The sequence below is a fragment of the Populus trichocarpa genome, chromosome 6 (genome assembly GCF_000002775.5).
Source record: "Populus trichocarpa isolate Nisqually-1 chromosome 6, P.trichocarpa_v4.1, whole genome shotgun sequence".
Classification (NCBI taxonomy): domain Eukaryota; kingdom Viridiplantae; phylum Streptophyta; class Magnoliopsida; order Malpighiales; family Salicaceae; genus Populus; species Populus trichocarpa.
Window position 1 is genome coordinate 18711652 of NC_037290.2, and position 19423 is coordinate 18731074.

The 19423-nt window shown below is 33.2% G+C and overlaps 2 protein-coding genes across 2 annotated transcripts; both read right to left on the reverse strand.

The window, feature by feature from the left end:
* Window positions 1–9517: 9517 nt before the first annotated feature.
* Window positions 9518–10089, reverse strand: LOC7465973 (uncharacterized). Its single transcript, XM_002308380.3, has one exon. It carries the CDS (start codon window positions 10048–10050, stop codon window positions 9562–9564), a length of 489 nt encoding a protein of 162 aa, XP_002308416.2. The 5' UTR covers window positions 10051–10089; the 3' UTR covers window positions 9518–9561.
* Window positions 10090–10838: 749 nt separating this feature from the next.
* Window positions 10839–17800, reverse strand: LOC7485264 (autophagy-related protein 11). Its single transcript, XM_002308379.4, has 5 exons — window positions 15940–17800; window positions 13148–14822; window positions 12509–12729; window positions 11895–12111; window positions 10839–11512 (listed from the first exon to the last, which is right to left on the reverse strand). Exons 1-5 carry the CDS (start codon window positions 16881–16883, stop codon window positions 11096–11098), a joined length of 3474 nt encoding a protein of 1157 aa, XP_002308415.1. The 5' UTR covers window positions 16884–17800; the 3' UTR covers window positions 10839–11095.
* Window positions 17801–19423: the final 1623 nt, after the last annotated feature.

The window sequence follows — 19423 nt, forward strand, 5'->3', positions numbered from 1 at the left end:
GCCGTTAGCGGCTTAGCGCAACAGGCCTATTATAGAGATTTTCTTTAAAAAAAAAAAAAAAAAGATTCAAGTAGATGCCTTAAATAATAAAAATATTCTGATAATAAGTATGGTAAATTGATAATGGTGGTTTGTCAAAATAAATATAAGTATAATAATAATAAATAATAATATTAACTATCACGTATTATTATTCCTTAATAATATTCATGGATTATTATTAAAGTGAAATATATTGTTAATTTTAATTAATTTGATGTCATGAAATTTAAATATATAGAAACGAATAATAAATATAAAAAAAATTAAGAGTGAGAAAAATCTTGAAATAATAAAAATATTATTTGAGTTTTCAATGCATCAGTGAAATCATTTTAAAAGTTTTATTTATTTATTTATTTATTCCCGAAGTGTTTTATATTCATACCATAATATATAAAAACATACAATTGACATGTGTTGATGTTTCATTGGTGCGTTCACCAAAACATGTCTCCATCACATTCTTTACTTGTTGGATTGATTGAAACAAATTCACTTTGTTTAACAAAGTGAATTTGTTTCAATTAATCAACTGAAAAGGTTATTATCTTGGTTAGTGTTAATTAAAAATTAAATTATAAAATTAAAAATAAATATAGATTGAAATATTTTAATCTAATGTTATGGAGAGCCCTTAAAATCTTTTTATTTAATTATATAATAATTAATGTTTTTTTACAAAGATTACTAGTTTAAATTTCATTGAAACAAAATGATTTTATAGTATAATTCCACCTTTCCTTTTCTTTTTTCTATAAAAAATAGAACTTTATTTACTAAAAATAAAAATAAAAGTAATCATAAAAAGTTTTAAAAATATCTATTATTTAAAATGAGGGTAACAAATCTAAAATTATAGATGAAATGCTATATGTTAGTGTAGTTTTTGGTGACCAGAAATGTTATCAAAGCATAGTTTAATTTTGACCTACAAATTTATTTTTCAATCTATTTTAATTTAAAAATATCTAATAAACGCTCTCATAAACTTGAATAAACACATATCTAACCCCAAAATAATTTTTAATTAGAAAAAAGAAAACTAAAATAAACCAAAAAAAAAATTCAAGGCCCGATCTATTTTTTATAGCAAAATAATGATAAAAACATGTAAATAACTTTTCTCATCAAATAAAACTCTTTGAAATCAAGATTAGCTATTTTAGTTGTTGAAATGTAATCAATTAATATTTTTTTCTCTTTTTATTGTTTTTTAATAGTATATTTTAAAATCAACCGTTATTATGGTACCAAACATCAACTTCATGTTCGAATTCTATATCACTGAAGAATATCTTTGTATCAAGCTTCATTCAATTTCTTCTTAAATCTGTTGTTGATATTTGAGCATACATGAATTTATGTAACTTTTTATTGAATGGAGATACAAATATACAATATCCCAACCTTATTACTCAAATTTCCCTCTTCATACTAATTTGAGAGGGAAAAAAGAAACTGTTTGGTTTTCTCGGTTGAAACTTACTTCCACGAAAACATGATAAAGAAGAAGAAGAAGAAGAAAAGCAAGTCATGATAGATGATACAATATAACTATGACTCAACTTGTGGGCAGGCTAAACGGGAAGATGATCGTGATCAGGTGGGGGTGGGTCATCTTGGAGTACTGTTGTAGGGGGTGAAGGTGAAGGAGCAATCTTATTTTTGGTAAATAGGAGGGCCATTACATCGTCTGCACAATCTCTGATAGAGAGGAAGATTGCTGCAAAAATTCCAGCAGCACAGTAAAGAAGACAAAGGGCTGCAATAATGAGGAAAAAGATGTTGAAACAAGCTATTAATTTGGATTGGTCCGACGCAGAACGTGTTGTCTCGACAATAAGTTTGAGGGTTGTGTATGCTATAGTGGCCACAATTGAAAGAGCCACAATCCGCAAACACAATCCACACACCCATCGAATCCCGAACTTTGATCCACACATATTGCTTCCTGCTCACCATTTACCACCTGCAATATTTCACATGAATTAAGACTTCTGATCCTGTATACCCAGCATATTACATTTCTCCGAAGACAATAAACACAGGGGAGGAAAAATAAATTTACGTACCTGACAATTGACATACCGAAACAAGGAGCTCTTAATTAGATCTCAACGTCCCTCTTCGAAAACTGAAGCTTTTTTGCCCCCTGAAAAGCTTAGGAAGAAGAAGCAGCGGCAGCAGCATACAAGAAACCATCAAAGATGACATACGTTATAATGCTTTAAAGAGCGATGCGCGATATTTTTCATGAATAGTTTGCTATTTCGATGAATCCGACAAATCTTCCGTTACCTTCTATGGATGCCAGGATCTTGAAAGCAATAGGAAATGCTACAATGCATAGATTTTCTTCTATTTTTAAAAACTAAGGTAGACAAAGTTTTTCATTGTCATAGATGAAGATTGCCTTTTAAATAAATCTAAAATTGTTTAGGGTTTATACAAAGATTATTTAAGAATTAGATTTTTTTTTTTTGCTTTGAATAATTATTTTAAGACTAGGTTATCGTAAAACACAAGTCGTTCAAGTTTTCAGTCTCTAATAGTAATCCACACGATCCACTAGTGAGAAATCTCTTAAATTCTTTTAGAAGAGAGATTGTTATACCTTTGAGTGCTATCTATTGTTATACCTTTGAGTGTTATCTCTTTTCTTTTGTGTTTCTGTAACCATCATGGTGCTTCTCTGTTGTGAGCACTATATAAAAAATAAAAGGCATAACATTAATATCAATTCACCCCTTAAATAATATCACATATACTATTTCATGATAAATTTATAAACTTATTAAATCAAGTCCTTACTTGATTTTCTCTAACTCTAGAATTGTAATCCACTGTATTAATTATATTTTAGTCCTCAATTTCAAAATTTTATTTACAACCAAGACATATTTGATTAATCATTCCATTTTAATTTTTGACCGATGATTCTTATGTGTGTGACCCATTAAATTCCATAATACGTTTGCTCAAATATAAATCATAATCTTAAATAAAATAAGATTAAATAAATTAAATAATTTAATTTATTATCAATTCAACAATTGATTGATTTATATTTAAAATCAAGTACAATGTCTAGCAACATGTCGTGATCCTCCAAATATCAAGACAGACATAATTATTATTCTTTCATCAATAATATTCTGATTTAGACATTATAGCATACTATAGCCATTGATTCTTTGAATAAGATTTGAAATCTTTTCAAATATCATTCTCTATTGGGCAAGGATTTCATAATCAATATTATTTGAGAACAGATGAAATATTTTTCCTAATTCACCTAGGGTAATGAATTCTCTCTTTATTACTCAAATATCTTCATATAGTTTATGTTATACTCAATATCTTCTCATTTGTTACCTTTAATTAGGCAACGTGCAGGCAGGATCTCAAGCCTAAGGATCACTTACATAATGTCACATAAGCCTTTCCAGAAACATAAGTGATCTCTCTACAGTGAATTCTCATGTAGGTCAGTTCAGTATACATGTCATTTAACAAGCACTTACATATTAAATCTAGGCAGCTCTCATATCATAACTCATTTCTGGGTTATTTCCCAAATTCATCTTCTTTCTTTCCAAAAAAAAAAATCAAAAAATAAATAATAATAACAAGAAGACCGGTATTTTGGCAAAAACAAGTTAGGAGGATTTCAAATGAAAAAAAAAACAAGCTGTAATTTAGGATGGAATTGGGAGCCTAATTGTACCATATTTTACTCAAAATTGAAGAGAAAATGCAGATTCAAGGCCAAGTTACATGATTATTGGACAAATTTACATAAAAATTAAGTCCAATGATATAATTAGGTTTTTAATAGGTCAATTTGATTTAATCATTGACCAAATTAAAGTTTAATTGTGTTTAAGAATTAATTTGGGTCCAACTGAAAGGATTTAATTAGGTGCAATGACTTAATTATACTTTAAATGAGTCAAATTAATTTTATTAGGGACTTAATTGGTAAATATTAAGTTTGGGAGCCCAATTTGAGCTCAATTGAGAAGATTAAAATTTTAGGAGACCAAACTTAATTTTTACAAAGTTAATCAGTTCAAATAAATGGTAAAATTGCAAGAAAATCAAAGTTTTGGGGTCAATTAAGAGCTAAATTAAAGAAATTCACAACCAATGATCATTTTGCGGCGTCGAACTATGGGGACCCAATTGATTGAAATCATTAGTGAAATTGAAGACAATTAAAAGTTTAATGGTCAATTGAGGGTCACATTATATAAATCCAGGACCAAGAACTAATGTTAAAAAGACATTGAAATTCAGGGTTGATATTGGAGTTCAACAAGGGAAAAATTGTATAAAATTGGAAGTTTAAGATCAATTAAAGTGGCAATTGAAAGAAACTAAAAGATGGAGAACCAAATTAAACTTTAGCCAAAACCCTAAATTAAAACCCTAAAAAGTCCAAAATAACGCTATTTTGAACAATAAAAAAAGGACCAGACGACGTATCGATTGGTGATTGTTCATCTTATTTCTCATTTAAGGCAGAAAAAACTGCTCGAGTGTTCTCATTTTCAAGGCATTTAATGATTTATCTCTCCATCAAATTTGACAAAACTTAAATGCAAATGATGGCCTGACATCTGACTACACCCTAGTATGGTATTTTCTAGCCGGTTGACATCATAACAGCCTCGACACCACCCCAAAGTACCAAACTCAGCCAGCCTTTTTACAGCAACTTTTTCAGGCCATAATGACAACTTTGAGCCAACGGTTAGGATCCTTCTCAGCTGAATCAAGGCCAAGATTTGTCTCCAAAAAGAGACAAAGTGTCCCTCTTCCACCTCCTATAAATAGAGGTGGATTTAACACCCTGAATGAGGGGAGGTTAGAAGCCAAAGTTAAGAAAAAACCATCTTTCTGCCTAGTTTTTCTTTCCCCCCTCTCGGCAACCACTTTGGCCACTTCCTTCGCAACACCTTAGTTATGGTTGCCGCTATCAACCACGCTTTGGTCTTCCCTATAACACCAGGAACGACTCCAATAATTGTTTGCCTCCGGCCAAGCAAGGTTACGCCACGTCCTTCTCTTGTTTTCCCCTTCCCCGATCTGGCCATTGCATGATTTTTCATGCAATGACCAAATAATTAGCATGGTTGTTGGGTCGGGCCAGCAACCATTCAAGCTTGGGCTGGACTCGACCCAGATGACTGGGTTAGGTCCAACCCACCCTAAAAAAAGAAAAATGGTATGTTGGGTCTCCAGCCGGCCTGACCCGACTAGGTCGGGCTGGACCTTTTTTGGCCTAACCTGGATGGCTAGGTTTTTTAAAATTTAGAAGAAGAATCAAATGTAGAAGCAGTTAGGTTTTTTAAAATTTTGAAAGTTTTTGGTGAACCATTATGGAATGTGTGTACAATTCATAATAAATTTATCATTAATTGTTTACCATCAAGTCAAATTATAGGTTGAGTGAGGCCGGTTATGATAGGAACATGAATGGGTAAAAACATGTTACCTAAAGGGAATAAGGCTAGATAATAACTTATATGCTACAAAATCCATGATAAAACCTTGTGACTTAGGATACCAAAAAATTGATATATGCATAAACTTTTGCATGTTGTACCATAGTGAACATATAAATTTTACCTAGTGCAAAACCTATCAACATGCTCGGTAATAATGGTTGAGAAAGGACATTTATCAAATACAAAAAATGAGATACTTCTCAATCACTCTTAGGGTGCAAAGGTTATTTGTGTCTCCAAAGACTATTGAGCACATGACATGGTATCATTCACATGATGAAGTTGATGAGGTCATGGTGCACTCTTTCAATGGTGAAACTTGGAAGCAGTTTAATAAGGTGCATTTTTAATTTTTAATAGAACTGCAGAATGTATGTTTTGGCTTGTATACAAATGGATTTTATCTGTTTAGATCTTTTACTACATCATATTCTTGTTGACCAATCATTCTAACAATTTACAACTTACTCTCAGGGATATGAATGAAACTGGAATTCATGATCTTATCTATGATCATACTTGGTTCTGACAATTTAGGTAGGAAGATAGATTTTATCTTCAACCATTGATTGGTGAGTTAAATCTATTATGGCCAGTCAGGGCTTTAACATATAATATCTCAAGAAAATAGAATTTTTACATGAAAATAACTTTGATATAGACTATAAATGATTTTCTTGTGTATGAGAAGGACATGGAAAATTAGCTTGTTTATATTATATAGGTAATAATAAGGTATTTACATTAATCAAAATTGGTAAAACTTCTTTTTTTTATTGCTACCGGAGATTCTTGCCAAGTTATCATCGATTCAGAAACAATACAAAAGACTTTTTAAAAGATAATGTTGAAAGGAATATTACACCACCGGTATTATCAGGTGAAGAAGTGTCTGATAAAATCTCACGGTATGAGGGCATTATTTTGGTTTTCATATTGGTATGCAAAAGTTCCCTCGTTTTGGTGTGAAACACAATTGGATAAAGTAAAGTATTTCTTAGGAGCTTTTTTATTGGAAAACTAATGTCATCTGCTATAATTTAAATGTCATGTATATCAAGAAGAATGTATTTAACAATATTTTTAATATTATCATGGACGTGAAAAGGAAAACAAAGGATAATATAAAGCTAGAATAGATCTAGCTATGTATTATGACTGTGGGAATATAGAGTTGGTTAATGATGAGTTTTGTGTTGCAAAGCTCAAAGCCACATTCATATTAGATAAGGACGCACAACTTCTTCTCTCTAAATGGCTTAAAAGTCTGCAATTTCCTGATGGATATGCTTCAAACATAGTTAAATTGATGAATTTAGGGGAATGTAAATTGTATGGAATGAAGAGTCATGATTATCATATGTTTATACAAACACTAATTCCAACTGCTTATATGACTTATTGTCAAAAGGAATATGAGATGTACTCACGAAGATTAAACATTTTTTAAAAGATATTTGTTTAAATAAGTTGCATACCGATCACATGGAGCAGCTTGAAAACAACATCATTAAGATAATTTACAAAATTGAAATGATCTTTCCCCCTCCTTTTTTAACTCAATAGAGAATCTTCTCATTCATTTAACTTATGAGGCAAAATTTTAAGGTCATGTACAATACAAATGGATATATCCACTCGAGAGGTTAGGGATTGCATGCATCCTTAGTAATTGTCCATTAAAAAAAACATTCAGTTATTCATCTGCAATTACTTATTCAACCTTATAAAAAATGTTAAAACTAAAGCGCATGTTGCGACTTTGATATGTGAGGCTTATATTGTTGAAGAGATTTCAACATTTACCTCATTTTATTTTAAGCCTTGCTTGAGAACAATAATTAATTGTATTACAAGAAATAATGGTAGTGGTCACCTACATTCAAGTAGGGATTTATCAATATTTTCTCATCTTAAGCAACAATTATCAAATAATGCAGTGAATAGATAGTTGACAGACATCAAATCAAAACAAGCATATAATTGTGTGTTATTTAACTGTGATGAATTATCATATTTTGTTCAGTAAGTAAATTATAAAATTATACATTTTTAAAATAATTTTCTCTTATATTCTCTTACAAAAAAAAAAATCAATTAACTACCTTGTAGGAAAAATTATCAATTATTGTTATCTCATAATCTAAATGTTAATGAATCTCAAATCTACAAATTAAAATATGAATAATTTATTACGTGGTTTAAAACACTTATAAGTATTAAATATTTATCAATTATTTAATTCGTAACAACGAAGTTTAGTTGGATCCAATAAGAAGAACTATTATATATGCATGAAAAACTTAAAATAGATGAATGTCAAACATTGATTAAGCATTTTAACAATGCAAATAGCGAGGAAAAAGCATTTCTCACATCAACTAGGGCTTGTTCTGAATGGATAAAACTTGGAGCATCAACAAGATGTCCAACATAAGAAAGGAATATACAATGGCAGCAAGTATGCGTATATTTTGTTGTACTTTTTCCTCCCTCTCTTAGAGCTTTTAGTTTAAGGTCATTTCCTCCCTCTTTTCCTCCTCCTCCACCATTTTATGAATTTTAACCTTTTATTTAAAAAATTATGTATGGAATTTAGTTTAATAAATTATTGTTTGTGTATGGAATTCAATTTATAATACTTTAGATTTTTTTTAATGATGTTGTTGTGAGTTGACGGTTAATAAAAAAATATATTTAGGGTTTTAAATACTAAACAACACAAAGAGAAAGTTTGAAACACCAACAAAATCAAATGTCTTTTAGAAATGTTTTCTCACATTTCATCAGAATAGTCCATTAGGAGTTAAGGTGCATGTCCATCGCCGATTTCATCGGCTATATTCACTTGTATTTCATCGAAAAATTACATAAGGTTTTGGCATTTTCAACGAAATCGATGAAGAAATAGTCTATCAAAAATTAATCTTTTTTATTTCAGATGGAATCAACGATGAGATAGTCCATAAAGAATTAATGTTGCTGATGGACTTCCCATTTGAATATGGACGGTTATAAAATCTAGTTTTTTGGCATGAATATTTCATAGCCACTCCATAAAAAAAAATAAGTTACTCGATAAAAACACTGACAAAGAAGAAATCCCCGACAAGAAACTTGCCAACAACATGGGATTTTAACTTCTTTTCATCTTCTTTATTTACCATTAAGCTAATATCAAAGCCAATGTTCTCACCAAAAAATAACCTCCAAGGGTGACGACATAAGTAGTTGCATAAAACTTGTATGTTTATGGTTGAGTCCCTCCTAATATATATTGAAGAAGAAACCCTCCCCCCTCTGCCCTCTCTTCATAGCCTCACCTACTAGTCGAGATTATTATGGATTTCATTTCAATTAATAATTATATTGAGTTGATTACGTAATTGTCTGAGATTTCAATCTACATCCGAAAGATAAATGTGGAACCTAAATTCTTATCAGATTTTTGTTCAACAGAAAAAACTTAATTTTTGTATCCAAAGTAATTGCAAAAACAGTTCCGATTATTTTAATTTAATTACATTTGTGCTGACCTCAAGCGAAGCAATTCTTGCCAAAGTTAAATATCGCAGTCTCTCATGGATGCACAGTAGAATACATTTACGAACATGCCGCGTACATCTGTAATTTAGTATCTTCCAATTTTCACAACACTATAGCTGAATCATCAATGTGATAAGCATTTAATTAAGTTGAAAAGTGGTTAAAATAACTTGTTTCCTCCTTGTCCTTGAAGGTATTGATGCATGGAAACTAGATCAGAGATGATATCCCTTTGGGAAATGAACAAAAACGTAAAGAAAACATGCTTCAAACCTAATATTTTCAAATTAGAAATTAGTTCTAACATTGATAGACTCATCAAATTTAATCCTAGACTGAAAAAACAATATTCCTAATGAGAACCTCTATTGCGTACCCCTTTTTTTTTTTGGAGAAGAAGAGGAGGAGGAGGAGGAGAAGATGTCATTGTAGCTATAATTTCATCATTGGCCTTCGCTCGTTATATTATATCTATCTTCACCAATTTCATTGACAGAGTAATGTGTCCCTCAGCCTTATATCCATCCTCTTTAGGCCTCACAAGTCCATAGCGGCCATCAGTTTTACTTGACAAGTTCGGTAGAGGTATCTGAGCCCTACCCACCAAGCTTATGCCATTAGAGGTTCCTGGGTTACTCTCAGAGGAGGATCCATACCTAAGCACCTCAACATACAAAAACTTGCAATCCCTGGACTTGTCTAACTTCATACGACACTTCTGGTTCCATACAGGATCTGGAGAGCCTAGATCGCGAGATGTTGCAAGTTGATCATCTGGGTGAACCCAAAATACAACACGGTAATCCCTGGTGGTTACTGAAGGATAGGTGCTAGGGTTGTCTAAGCCCTCTGCATGGTCGATGCTCAAAAGTAAATCAATATCATAGTCTTTCTCTATGGCTATTCTCTTATTCCTTGTAAACATTCTTCTTCTGTTCATCGTCTTCATCGTTGTATCTTTGTTTGGACGACTTCTTTTTCTATCTAAACCAACCTACACGTAATTAATAGGAAGAAAAATAATCAGTTTAGCATCTAGTACAAAATCAAGATTGAGAAATTAATTATAATTTAACAAGTAGTTAACGAAAAAGAAAGAAAGAAAGAAAGAAAGCAAGAAAGAAAAGAAAGAAAGAAAGAAAGAACACGTACAAATATTATACTTTGTCCTTTAATATTTCATGGACTGCTCCTACAAGAAAATAAAACAGCTTACCGAGTGTTTCTGGTGCTCTATTCTCACATGCATAAAGAAAAGCTATGTTGATGGAGCCATGGAGGAGAAGAAGAGCAAGTGTTGATTTGAATTAAAAAGAAGAGAGAGAAGCTGCAGGTGGTCACATTCAAGAGGGGTAAATAACACAAGATTTCGTTTGTCGTTTCAAGTTTTAGTAATTTAGAAATAAAAAGCTAAGAGAATCTTACTTGGATTCGGCGTCTTTGTAAGTATTGGACCCCACAATTTTTAGGGTTTTCTAGAGATGGACTTGCAATTAAGAAGTTCGCTTGAGATAGACTTGTGATTAAGAGATTTATTTATTAATTTGATACAGCCACGTTGTTTGAGATCTTTGGCAGGGAAGTAGAGGAAGAAGTGTGAAAAATAGGTGTAAAAATGAGAAGTGTTTCTCCATGAAAAAGCTTGAAATTATTTACTTTTTTATGATAAAACTTGAAAAAAAAATTATATATTCCCTGGCACATGCAACAGGGTTAAATTCACTCTACAGTATGAAATTCTTGATCAAACTTGATTATATTCTGAATTTTTTTTTATTTTTTATTTTGTACATGCTTGAAGAGAGTATAGATTTATATACAAAGGGGGGAATCACCTTAATTTGGATCATCAACTGTACAAGAAGGAAAAACATGTTCAATTCCCACACGAGGACTTGTCCTTTTTTCTTTTCTTTTTTTTTCTTTTTTTTTTTAAATTATTATCTATGTACACTTTCTTTCTTCCATCACTTCTTGCTGCCTGGAGCAGGGGATCAGGAAGGAGGCGCTGAATGAATGGTTGAATCCGGTAACATGGCTACTGTCACTACAAAGTATTCACACCCGATAGGAAGATTGTATGGGTTGGAAGTCGGTCCCAAATTGAAGTTCAAACGGTCAGTCCCTTGGTCAGTGGTCAGAAGATCCACTTCATCTACCTTGCCATGCTCAGGCCTCGTTGAGGTAGGAAGCAATGGCTTTACAGCTTGGCGTTCTATATGCACTATCTGCCCAACAATGTAGCTGGGGCGGCTTGGGAGATGGTCTGTGAACAGGGCCACAGATTCAGCAGACAGGTAGTAGTTAGAGGTGTTCCGGTTGATAGCCTCATAATGTCCAGCTGAGTTCAGAACAAATGCAGCAATCTCATGGACTTCAAAACGGCTAAAGGATATCCTTTCCTTGTTTGCCTGTAGAAAAACATCAACAAAGATATCAAGCTTTTGTAGTTAGAAGATAAAAGCACAGGGCACCATGTAAAAGGGATCCCTGCACATCAAAGGGCAAAACAAATTGGTATGGCAAGTAACAGTTGAAACTTAACAACTTGCTAAAGAAGCATCAAATAACCAACCACTGTTTGAGGGCTCCACTGGAAACAAAGGCCAATAGTTACCAATGACCACAAGCAATTGATTGGGGGGGGGGGGGGGGGGGGGGGCGCAGATTCGTGTACAGTAGTTAGAAGGAAAGCACGTTTTGGAGCTCGTAAACAGTAAATCAGCTATTGAACATCCTTGGCAACTTGAGTACAAAAATGAAGCATGAACACCATCAGCAAGTTAAGAATACCTGCTTCTCAAGTTGATGCTTTTTGTATAAAGTGACAACCAGCTCTTTCTTCTCTTCCAATTCTTTTCCAAGCTGTTCGTTTGCAGCTTCAAGCTTTGGGTACTTGTCAAGCAGCTCTGCGCGGTGTGTGGACAAGAATAAACCAACTTTATCTGCAAGGACACTAATGCATTTCTGGAATTCAGCAGCACCCTCATCATCTTTGTCATTGCTGGAACTGAAAATAATCAAATTAAAGTAATGAAACCGTGGCTGTTGTCATTGTCAAAACTTAAAAAAATGAGATTTTACAAAAAGGATAGCAATTCAGTCCATCAGCAATCACCATATAAATTTGATGTCACTGCCAACCTCTATAAGAAAATACTATGAAAGAAGCCCCAAAAGAATTCCTGCAACCCTTAAATTTAAGATTTCTCGTAACAGATATCAATTTTGAATGTAGAGAGAAAAGGAAAGAGGTTAAAATAGTGTAGGATAAGCTATTTCAAAACAAAATTCCATCAACACCAACAAATTTCAAGACAAAGCAAGGGGATAAGGAGCACTGAGTTTTGCAACAGAGTTAAAGTTTATCTGAAGAAAGTAAAATGGAGAGGATTCTGGAAAATTACTTGGCCATAGATTGAGCTAAAGCACGCAAAGAATCAGCAAAAGCAGCAACTCCACCAGGAGCACATACACAGCACCTAAGTCTTTCAAAAAGGCCATGGAGTTTCACAGCAGATGCACGCAGTTTATTATATTCTGAGGCCCTCCGGTCAGCTGCACAAAGATTGGTTTGAGCTTCCTCTCTTGCTTCATGCAAGCAATTCTCCAAGTGAGCACAATTCATCTGTTGTATAGCAAGAAGTTAAGATTATCAGTACAGGTTAAGACCAGTTAATAAATGCATTTGATAATAAATTTTATGCAAAGAAAAAGAAAGAAGGAAATTGAAGCCAAACACAATTCAAGAACTGCAGGAAGCTGATTACTTAGGAAAATGATTCGTTATTAGGGATATTAGGAATCTATTGTCTACTAAAAAGCCTTTCCGTCACAGAAAGTTCAATAAATAACATCAAACCATATGCACTAACAAAAATGATGACCCAAGAATTTCAATAATGTTGAGCAACATGGTACAATTTCTAAATATAGGTAACGTGAAACATCACCGGGAACAATAACTCAACAATATAATTGAAACAAAAGAGCAACACAAACACCAAGAAACTGCAGGTTACAAAACATAGTTGAAGTGCCAGTACCTGAGATTCATCAAGGAGCTTCTGACTCATTTCTAACTCCCTAGTAAGCATGGCAGCCTCCTCGACAGCAGCCTTGAGCTTCGCTTCAGTTTCACTCAATTGTTTTGAATTTTCTGCAAGTGCATTTTGCAATTCTAACATAATTCCATGGTCACCACTGACTTTAGGCTCAGCAACTGCATCTGAAGGAGAGACATCGAGAGGCTCCGGCATACTCTCAGCTGTGGAACTGTTTGTCAGTGACATGCCCAGTTGTCCCACCATCTTACCCTTCCCATCTTTATCACAAACTTGCAGCTCTTCACGATGTGGCTCCACCATTGATGAATCCAACTGAGTATTGAACATCCCAGACGAGTCCATCATATTTTCATCAAACCCTTCTCTATCTTTGCTTGGTTGCCTGGTGAAAAGCCCCAGCTTTGAATTCAAAGAATTAGAAATGCAAGAAACCTCATCCATGGGCTCTGAGGTCATTGCATAAGGCATGGGTGCTTCACCACTGGAAATTTCTGGTTTGAAGTCTTCAGTCTTTGCAGCCAAAAGAGCATAGTCTGATGCATCTTTACTATTTGAAAGTTTCTGCCCCTGCAAATACTGGTCAGCCAATCTCTGCTCTAGTTCTTGAATGCGCTTCTCATATGACATACACTGTATTTGCTTTGCCTTAAGCAAAGATTGGAGATGCTTTCCATACTCATCTTTCAGCCGCAAGGCTTCAGTTGTCTTATCTGCATTCTTCAATAGACTACCCACTGTACTTTCATCCATTGACTCGTATTCAATTTCTGGGCAAAGGGAACATATCAAGGCTATTGCAGAAGCTAGTTCAGCTTTCAGTTTTGCATTCTCAACTTCCATCTTGCTAGTTCCAGCAATCTCTAACAACTCACAGCCCTCGAGGGGCTCCTCAGAGCAATCTTTCTCAAGTGCTTCCTCACCAATTTCTTCCATCTCAGCTGAGCGAGAACTGTCATTAGACATAGACAATGAGCCTTTCAAAGTTGCAGTCTTGTCACTTTTTGAAGGAAGTCCAACCAAATAATCAGGAGCATAACGGTCCAAGTCTGAGATGTCAATGTCAAGCAAATTAGTGTCAAATGGAGATATATTGACATCACACTGATTAGGAGCATCATATAACCCCATTGATGCTAATATATCTCTTGGTATATATGAACTGTATGCTTTCAGAAACTCCTCCCGTCTCCTAACCTCAACCTCCCTCCTTGTAGCAAGCTGCTCAGCCAGTTGTCCAGCCATGCCCATGTAAAGTTTCATAGAAGCCTTTCTTCTCACTACTTCAGCAAGGCAGCCTCTGTATGCAGAACCAATCCCATGGAATAGTTTTAGGTCCCTAAAAATATCATCCTGACGCAACATTGCCTCTCTAAAAACAGGAAACCTTAACTTCACATCTTTCATGAGGAAAGTAACATAGGCAATCTTTTGTAGGAAATCATGCACAAAGATGTTCATCTCGTTCTTCTTATCCTTGCAAAAACCAAGCAGCTTGGAAATTAAATCACCAACAGCCAGCATGGTGGGCAAATGACTCTTTTCATGGACATCATACATAAGACCCAGGGCTGAAACTTCAGTATGGAGACGAGTTGAGGACAACTGGCATGACAGACAATCATGCACAAGTTCCTTTACCGTGCTTACATCGTCTCTGCATACAAGTTCACAGCCATCAATCAGTGGTATGTACATTATCTTCCTCCAGCCTAACTACTGCAGCAATAAGTATGACTTGAAAAAACAGAAACTTCAGGTTTTACTTGTAAATTGGTATTGACAAAAAATTTATGATTTGGGAACTTATTAATGTTACCATATTAGCACCATTTGGTATTTTACTTTAGTAGGGAGTTTGCTTCTTTAAAACCATCAGGATTTAAAGAATTAAAAATTGAATTTCAGAATTCTGTTTTTTTGTGGATTTCAGGAAACTAAGGTTCTCAAAGATTCATGAAACGCATCTTTTGGATTTTGAGGGATTAGCTTAGTGAATTCTAGGTTTTCTATCTTTTCCTTATTTCCCAAGGTTTGTGGATAAAACACCAACAGGGTACTTGATGATTCAATCAAGTTATTGCACTCACTTGAATGTCTTAAAATTTCGAAACACACACACCAGCTGAAATTGAAATCTAGAAGTGAATCGTGTCCATAATCATGATTCATTTATGACCAGCTCCTACTTCAAACAAAAATTGCCAGGCCAATGGCATTGAGCCAAAGCATAAAGTTGGACTGCTACTCTTATTGTCCTTTAAGGTGAGAATCTAGATGTAGGTTGTCTTTAACAAAATATTCAACAGCACAACAGGCATCAGATGGAGAAAAGGTTGCGAGTACATTTAAATATTTTTATTTATCTGCCCACAAGAGGGAATCAAAGATCTAAAACACACGGACTACTTTTGAAAAAGAACAAAAATCCAAGTAATATCATCCATAAAAAAGACAGACTAGTGACTAATATTGAATGCAATCACCACTGAGCAGCCATCGTACCATGTGTTCCTATGTGCTCATCACTTGCAAAAAAAAATCAGGCCAGGAATTAGATAAGGTTGGCATAGCAATGAACCAGCTATATCACAGAAATTACAGGGAAAGCTATAAACTCAATCCTTGACAATGCTAAGATGTAATATCACAGCAATGCTTCAAAAAATTCAACTTACTGCATCAATCAAGAAATTTTTAACAAGCACAAAATCATACAGAAAAATTAACAAATAGGAAGGCAGTTCAAATGTTTGAAATTGAAGTCAACCAACCTCAAAGACTGCATTATGCTCTTCATTTCATTGATGGCTGGCTGACGCTCCTTGATGGCAAGATCTAAATTCCTAATAGATGACGAAGCTCCACAAGAAAATAATTCTTCCACTTTGCGCTTTGCATCACCGAACTTTTGCTTAAACTCTAAAACCTTCTTCTCAAACTGCCTATGTGAATGGCTACAATTATCCACGGCCTTCCTCAAGTTATCTTCCTTCACAAAATCGACTAAACATTTCCGTGAATCAGATTGCAAGGCTGGATGAAGCTTGATCGATCTCAGTTTCTCTAAATCTCTCTCAAAATTTGTTAAAAGATCTAAATGTATCCTGTGTTGTTGTGTATAACGCTTGATGAACTCTGAGTAGTTCTGAAGAATTGCCCTGTAGAATTGCTGCACATTAATCCTAGCAACCTCCATTGCCCTCTCCTGAACCTTTTGCTCCGTCAATAACCTCAGGCAATGTTCATGCTTTACTTGGGTTCTACTATAAATTGCATAGCCCCTATGGTAATGGTACCTAAATTGTTTCTCATAAGAAGGCAAAACCCTCAAAGCTGGGTCTGGAGCATCATCTAAAGGATGGGGGTCATGCGAAGAAGGTGGTGGTGGAGGGTCTGCAATTTCAAGTACATCAATTTGTTCGAGTGGAGGGGGAAGGGGATTGGTTTGCATCCTTGCTCTGTTAAATATAAACACTTCCCCATCGCTAGATGGAAGCTTGTAAGCAGAAAGCGGCTGCTGAGGTTCAAGTTTCTTTTCCAAACACAGAACAAGCTGGTCATTGAAGTTAATCCTAGCAACTTTTTCGATATAACGCATAACCGCCTCCACATGCGTTGTTTCATCACAAACAAGTTCAAGTGAATGACCATTTTCTGCTATATGAACTACGAGCCTGGTCTGATTTACCAAACCCTCTGTGATGCTTGAACTCATCTTATCTTTAGAGCAGAATTATACACCTCAAAATAAAATCCAACAAGAAACGCCAATACTAAGAGATAATTAAAATAAAAAAATCCCCAAAACCATTTGACTGTACGAAAATGATTCAATTCAATCCCTTAGAACCCAAAGGGGGATTTCCAGATTGTTAGAGCTTTATTCCTACCTTATTACCAGTCCACTGAAATCTGCAAAACAAGCAAATATACCATAAACCCAGAAAGATTGAATCAACAAAGCACCAATTTTTATCAACCCACCATGAAACCACACCAACCAGAGATTTTATCCCAAAGAAAAAAAGCCCAACCTTTAGCCTCAAATCCTCCACAAAACCCCAAATCAGCAACTTTTCACCTCAAAACTCCTCCAAGCAAACAAAATCACAGCGGGCCCACGAATGATTACACCAAAACAACCCAAAATCATCACCGACCCATCACCAAAATCAAGTAAACCCACGAAGCATTTCACTAAATAAACCCAGAAATCTGCTCTCACAATACCAAGAAGAAAAAGGACAGCGAAAAATCAGAGAGACAAAATCGAAAGACACATTTTTTATTAACGTATTCTAAAGAGAGAAGATCGAAGTGGAGGATTAAGGCATCAAAGGTGGTTACTAAAGAGGAATTTTAGTGTCTCTCTGTCTATAAACGATGGTTCTCTCCACGAAGCCTCTTTGATTGGAAGTAATTTCTTTTTCCAATGATCTTGTTGGTGTTAGTTTTTTTTTTTTTTGGTTGAATATATAAAAGTAGTAAGAGAAATGGCGATGAAGATAATAAAAAAAAAAATGAAAATCAAAGAGAACCTTAACCAAAGGGCAGCAGAGGAGCTCTCTCTTTCTGTCTCTCTCTCTGTCTCTCTGCAATAAGTTTGGAAGAAGAGAGAAAGCAAGCAGCTTTAGATTATTAGTATCGTTTATTATATATTAATTATTATTTCCTTATTCCTATTATTAAAGACTCTCCTGATCAATTAATTAATTAATCACTAGTTTTGTTTTCTTGTGATATAAGTAGCTTTTTGGTTCATTTTTTTTAAGTTGTTTGAAGACAAACACGAAGACATTTTATATTGGGATTCTGTTAGGGATACATTCATACGGATGTCTGATTTTGCAATGAATTTATTTAGTGAATTGTATTTGATATTGTAATATAAATTATTTTTTAAAATATTTTATTTTAAAATTATTAAAAAGTTAATTTAAAAATATTTAAAATCTTGAAAAACATATTTTTAATACAAAAACAAACACTCAGTGGAATTTTTGCTTCCAAGATCAGCCACGTTTGGAAACGTTGCTCCATGTGTTTTTATTAAAATTAATTTTTTATTATTTAAAATTAATTTTTTTATATTTTTTTAATTATTTTAATATATTGATATTAAAAATATTTTTTAAAAAACATATTATTTTGATGTATTTTAAAAAACAATTATTATCACATTGTAAAACAACCCTAATTCAACCAAAGAAGAGCATAGAGTTTTATATTTAGTTAAAACTTACCTGTTTGTTTTTGCGTTTCAAAAACGTTTTTGAAAAAATTTAAAAATTTTTTTATTGGTGTTTTTAGATCATTTTGAAGCGTAAATATCAAAAATAATTTTAAATACTTTTCTGAGTAAAAAATATTTTTTAAAAAGCAACAACAACTTATTTTCATCTTTTTATTATTTTAGTGTTTTGAGAATTAATTCAAAGATAAGTCGATTACTAAAATGAATTTACCATAACACAAGTTGCTTGCATTTAAAGTAATCAAAAATAAAATAGTAGAGATTCGAGAAACTTCAAGGTGGGAACTGTAAGAAGAAAAAATAATCAAAGGAAAACAAATTTCTATTAAAGTAATCTTAAGAGGATAAACTCTTACTTCACATCAGCATTTACGAGATACAACGAACTGAAGAACTTGGCAATTTAAAATCTAAAGTTCGACTACATAGCATAGCATGAAGTTTGAATTCGGAAGCGTTTAGGAACGCGGTTCAATCCGTGTTTCTAAAAAATTTGAAATTTTTTTTTATTAAAATTTAATATGGTTTGTACATTTTGGATTGTTTTGATGTGGTGATATCAAAAATGATTTTTAAAAAATAAAAAAAACATCATTGTCATGCATTTTGGCACAAAAATTTATTTGAAAAGCACCCGCAATCACACTGCCAAACACACTCTTCGAGTGTTAAAGTGGTTGTTTAGAATTGTGTTTTTAAAAGTTTTCATTTGTTTTTTTTTATATAGAATTAATTTTTTTATATTTTTTATCGTTTTGATATGTTAATATCAAAAATAATTTTTTAAAAAATAAAAAAATATATTATTTTAATATATTTTTAAACAAAAAAACATTTTAAAATAAAATTATTATTATATTCTCCAACATCTTTTAGGTTTATAACAAGATGTTTTATCAGAAAGAATGGCAAATGATTCAATGAATCTGAAAAAATAAACTGTTTAGTTGAATTTTTTAAAAAATATCCTTTTCTGAAAAAAAAAAAAAAAAAAAAAAAAA

Bases quoted from the DNA above. Each gene is read 5' to 3' on its own strand.
- LOC7465973 (XM_002308380.3), bottom strand. From the start codon at position 10,050: ATGAAGACGATGAACAGAAGAAGAATGTTTACAAGGAATAAGAGAATA.
- LOC7485264 (XM_002308379.4), bottom strand. From the start codon at position 16,883: ATGAGTTCAAGCATCACAGAGGGTTTGGTAAATCAGACCAGGCTCGTA. The intron at 12,730-13,147 runs GTACTGGCACTT...GCTATACAACAG, and splicing joins AGCTCCTTGATGAATCTCAG to ATGAATTGTGCTCACTTGGA. The intron at 12,112-12,508 runs GTAATTTTCCAG...GATTATTTTCAG, and splicing joins TTAGCTCAATCTATGGCCAA to TTCCAGCAATGACAAAGATG.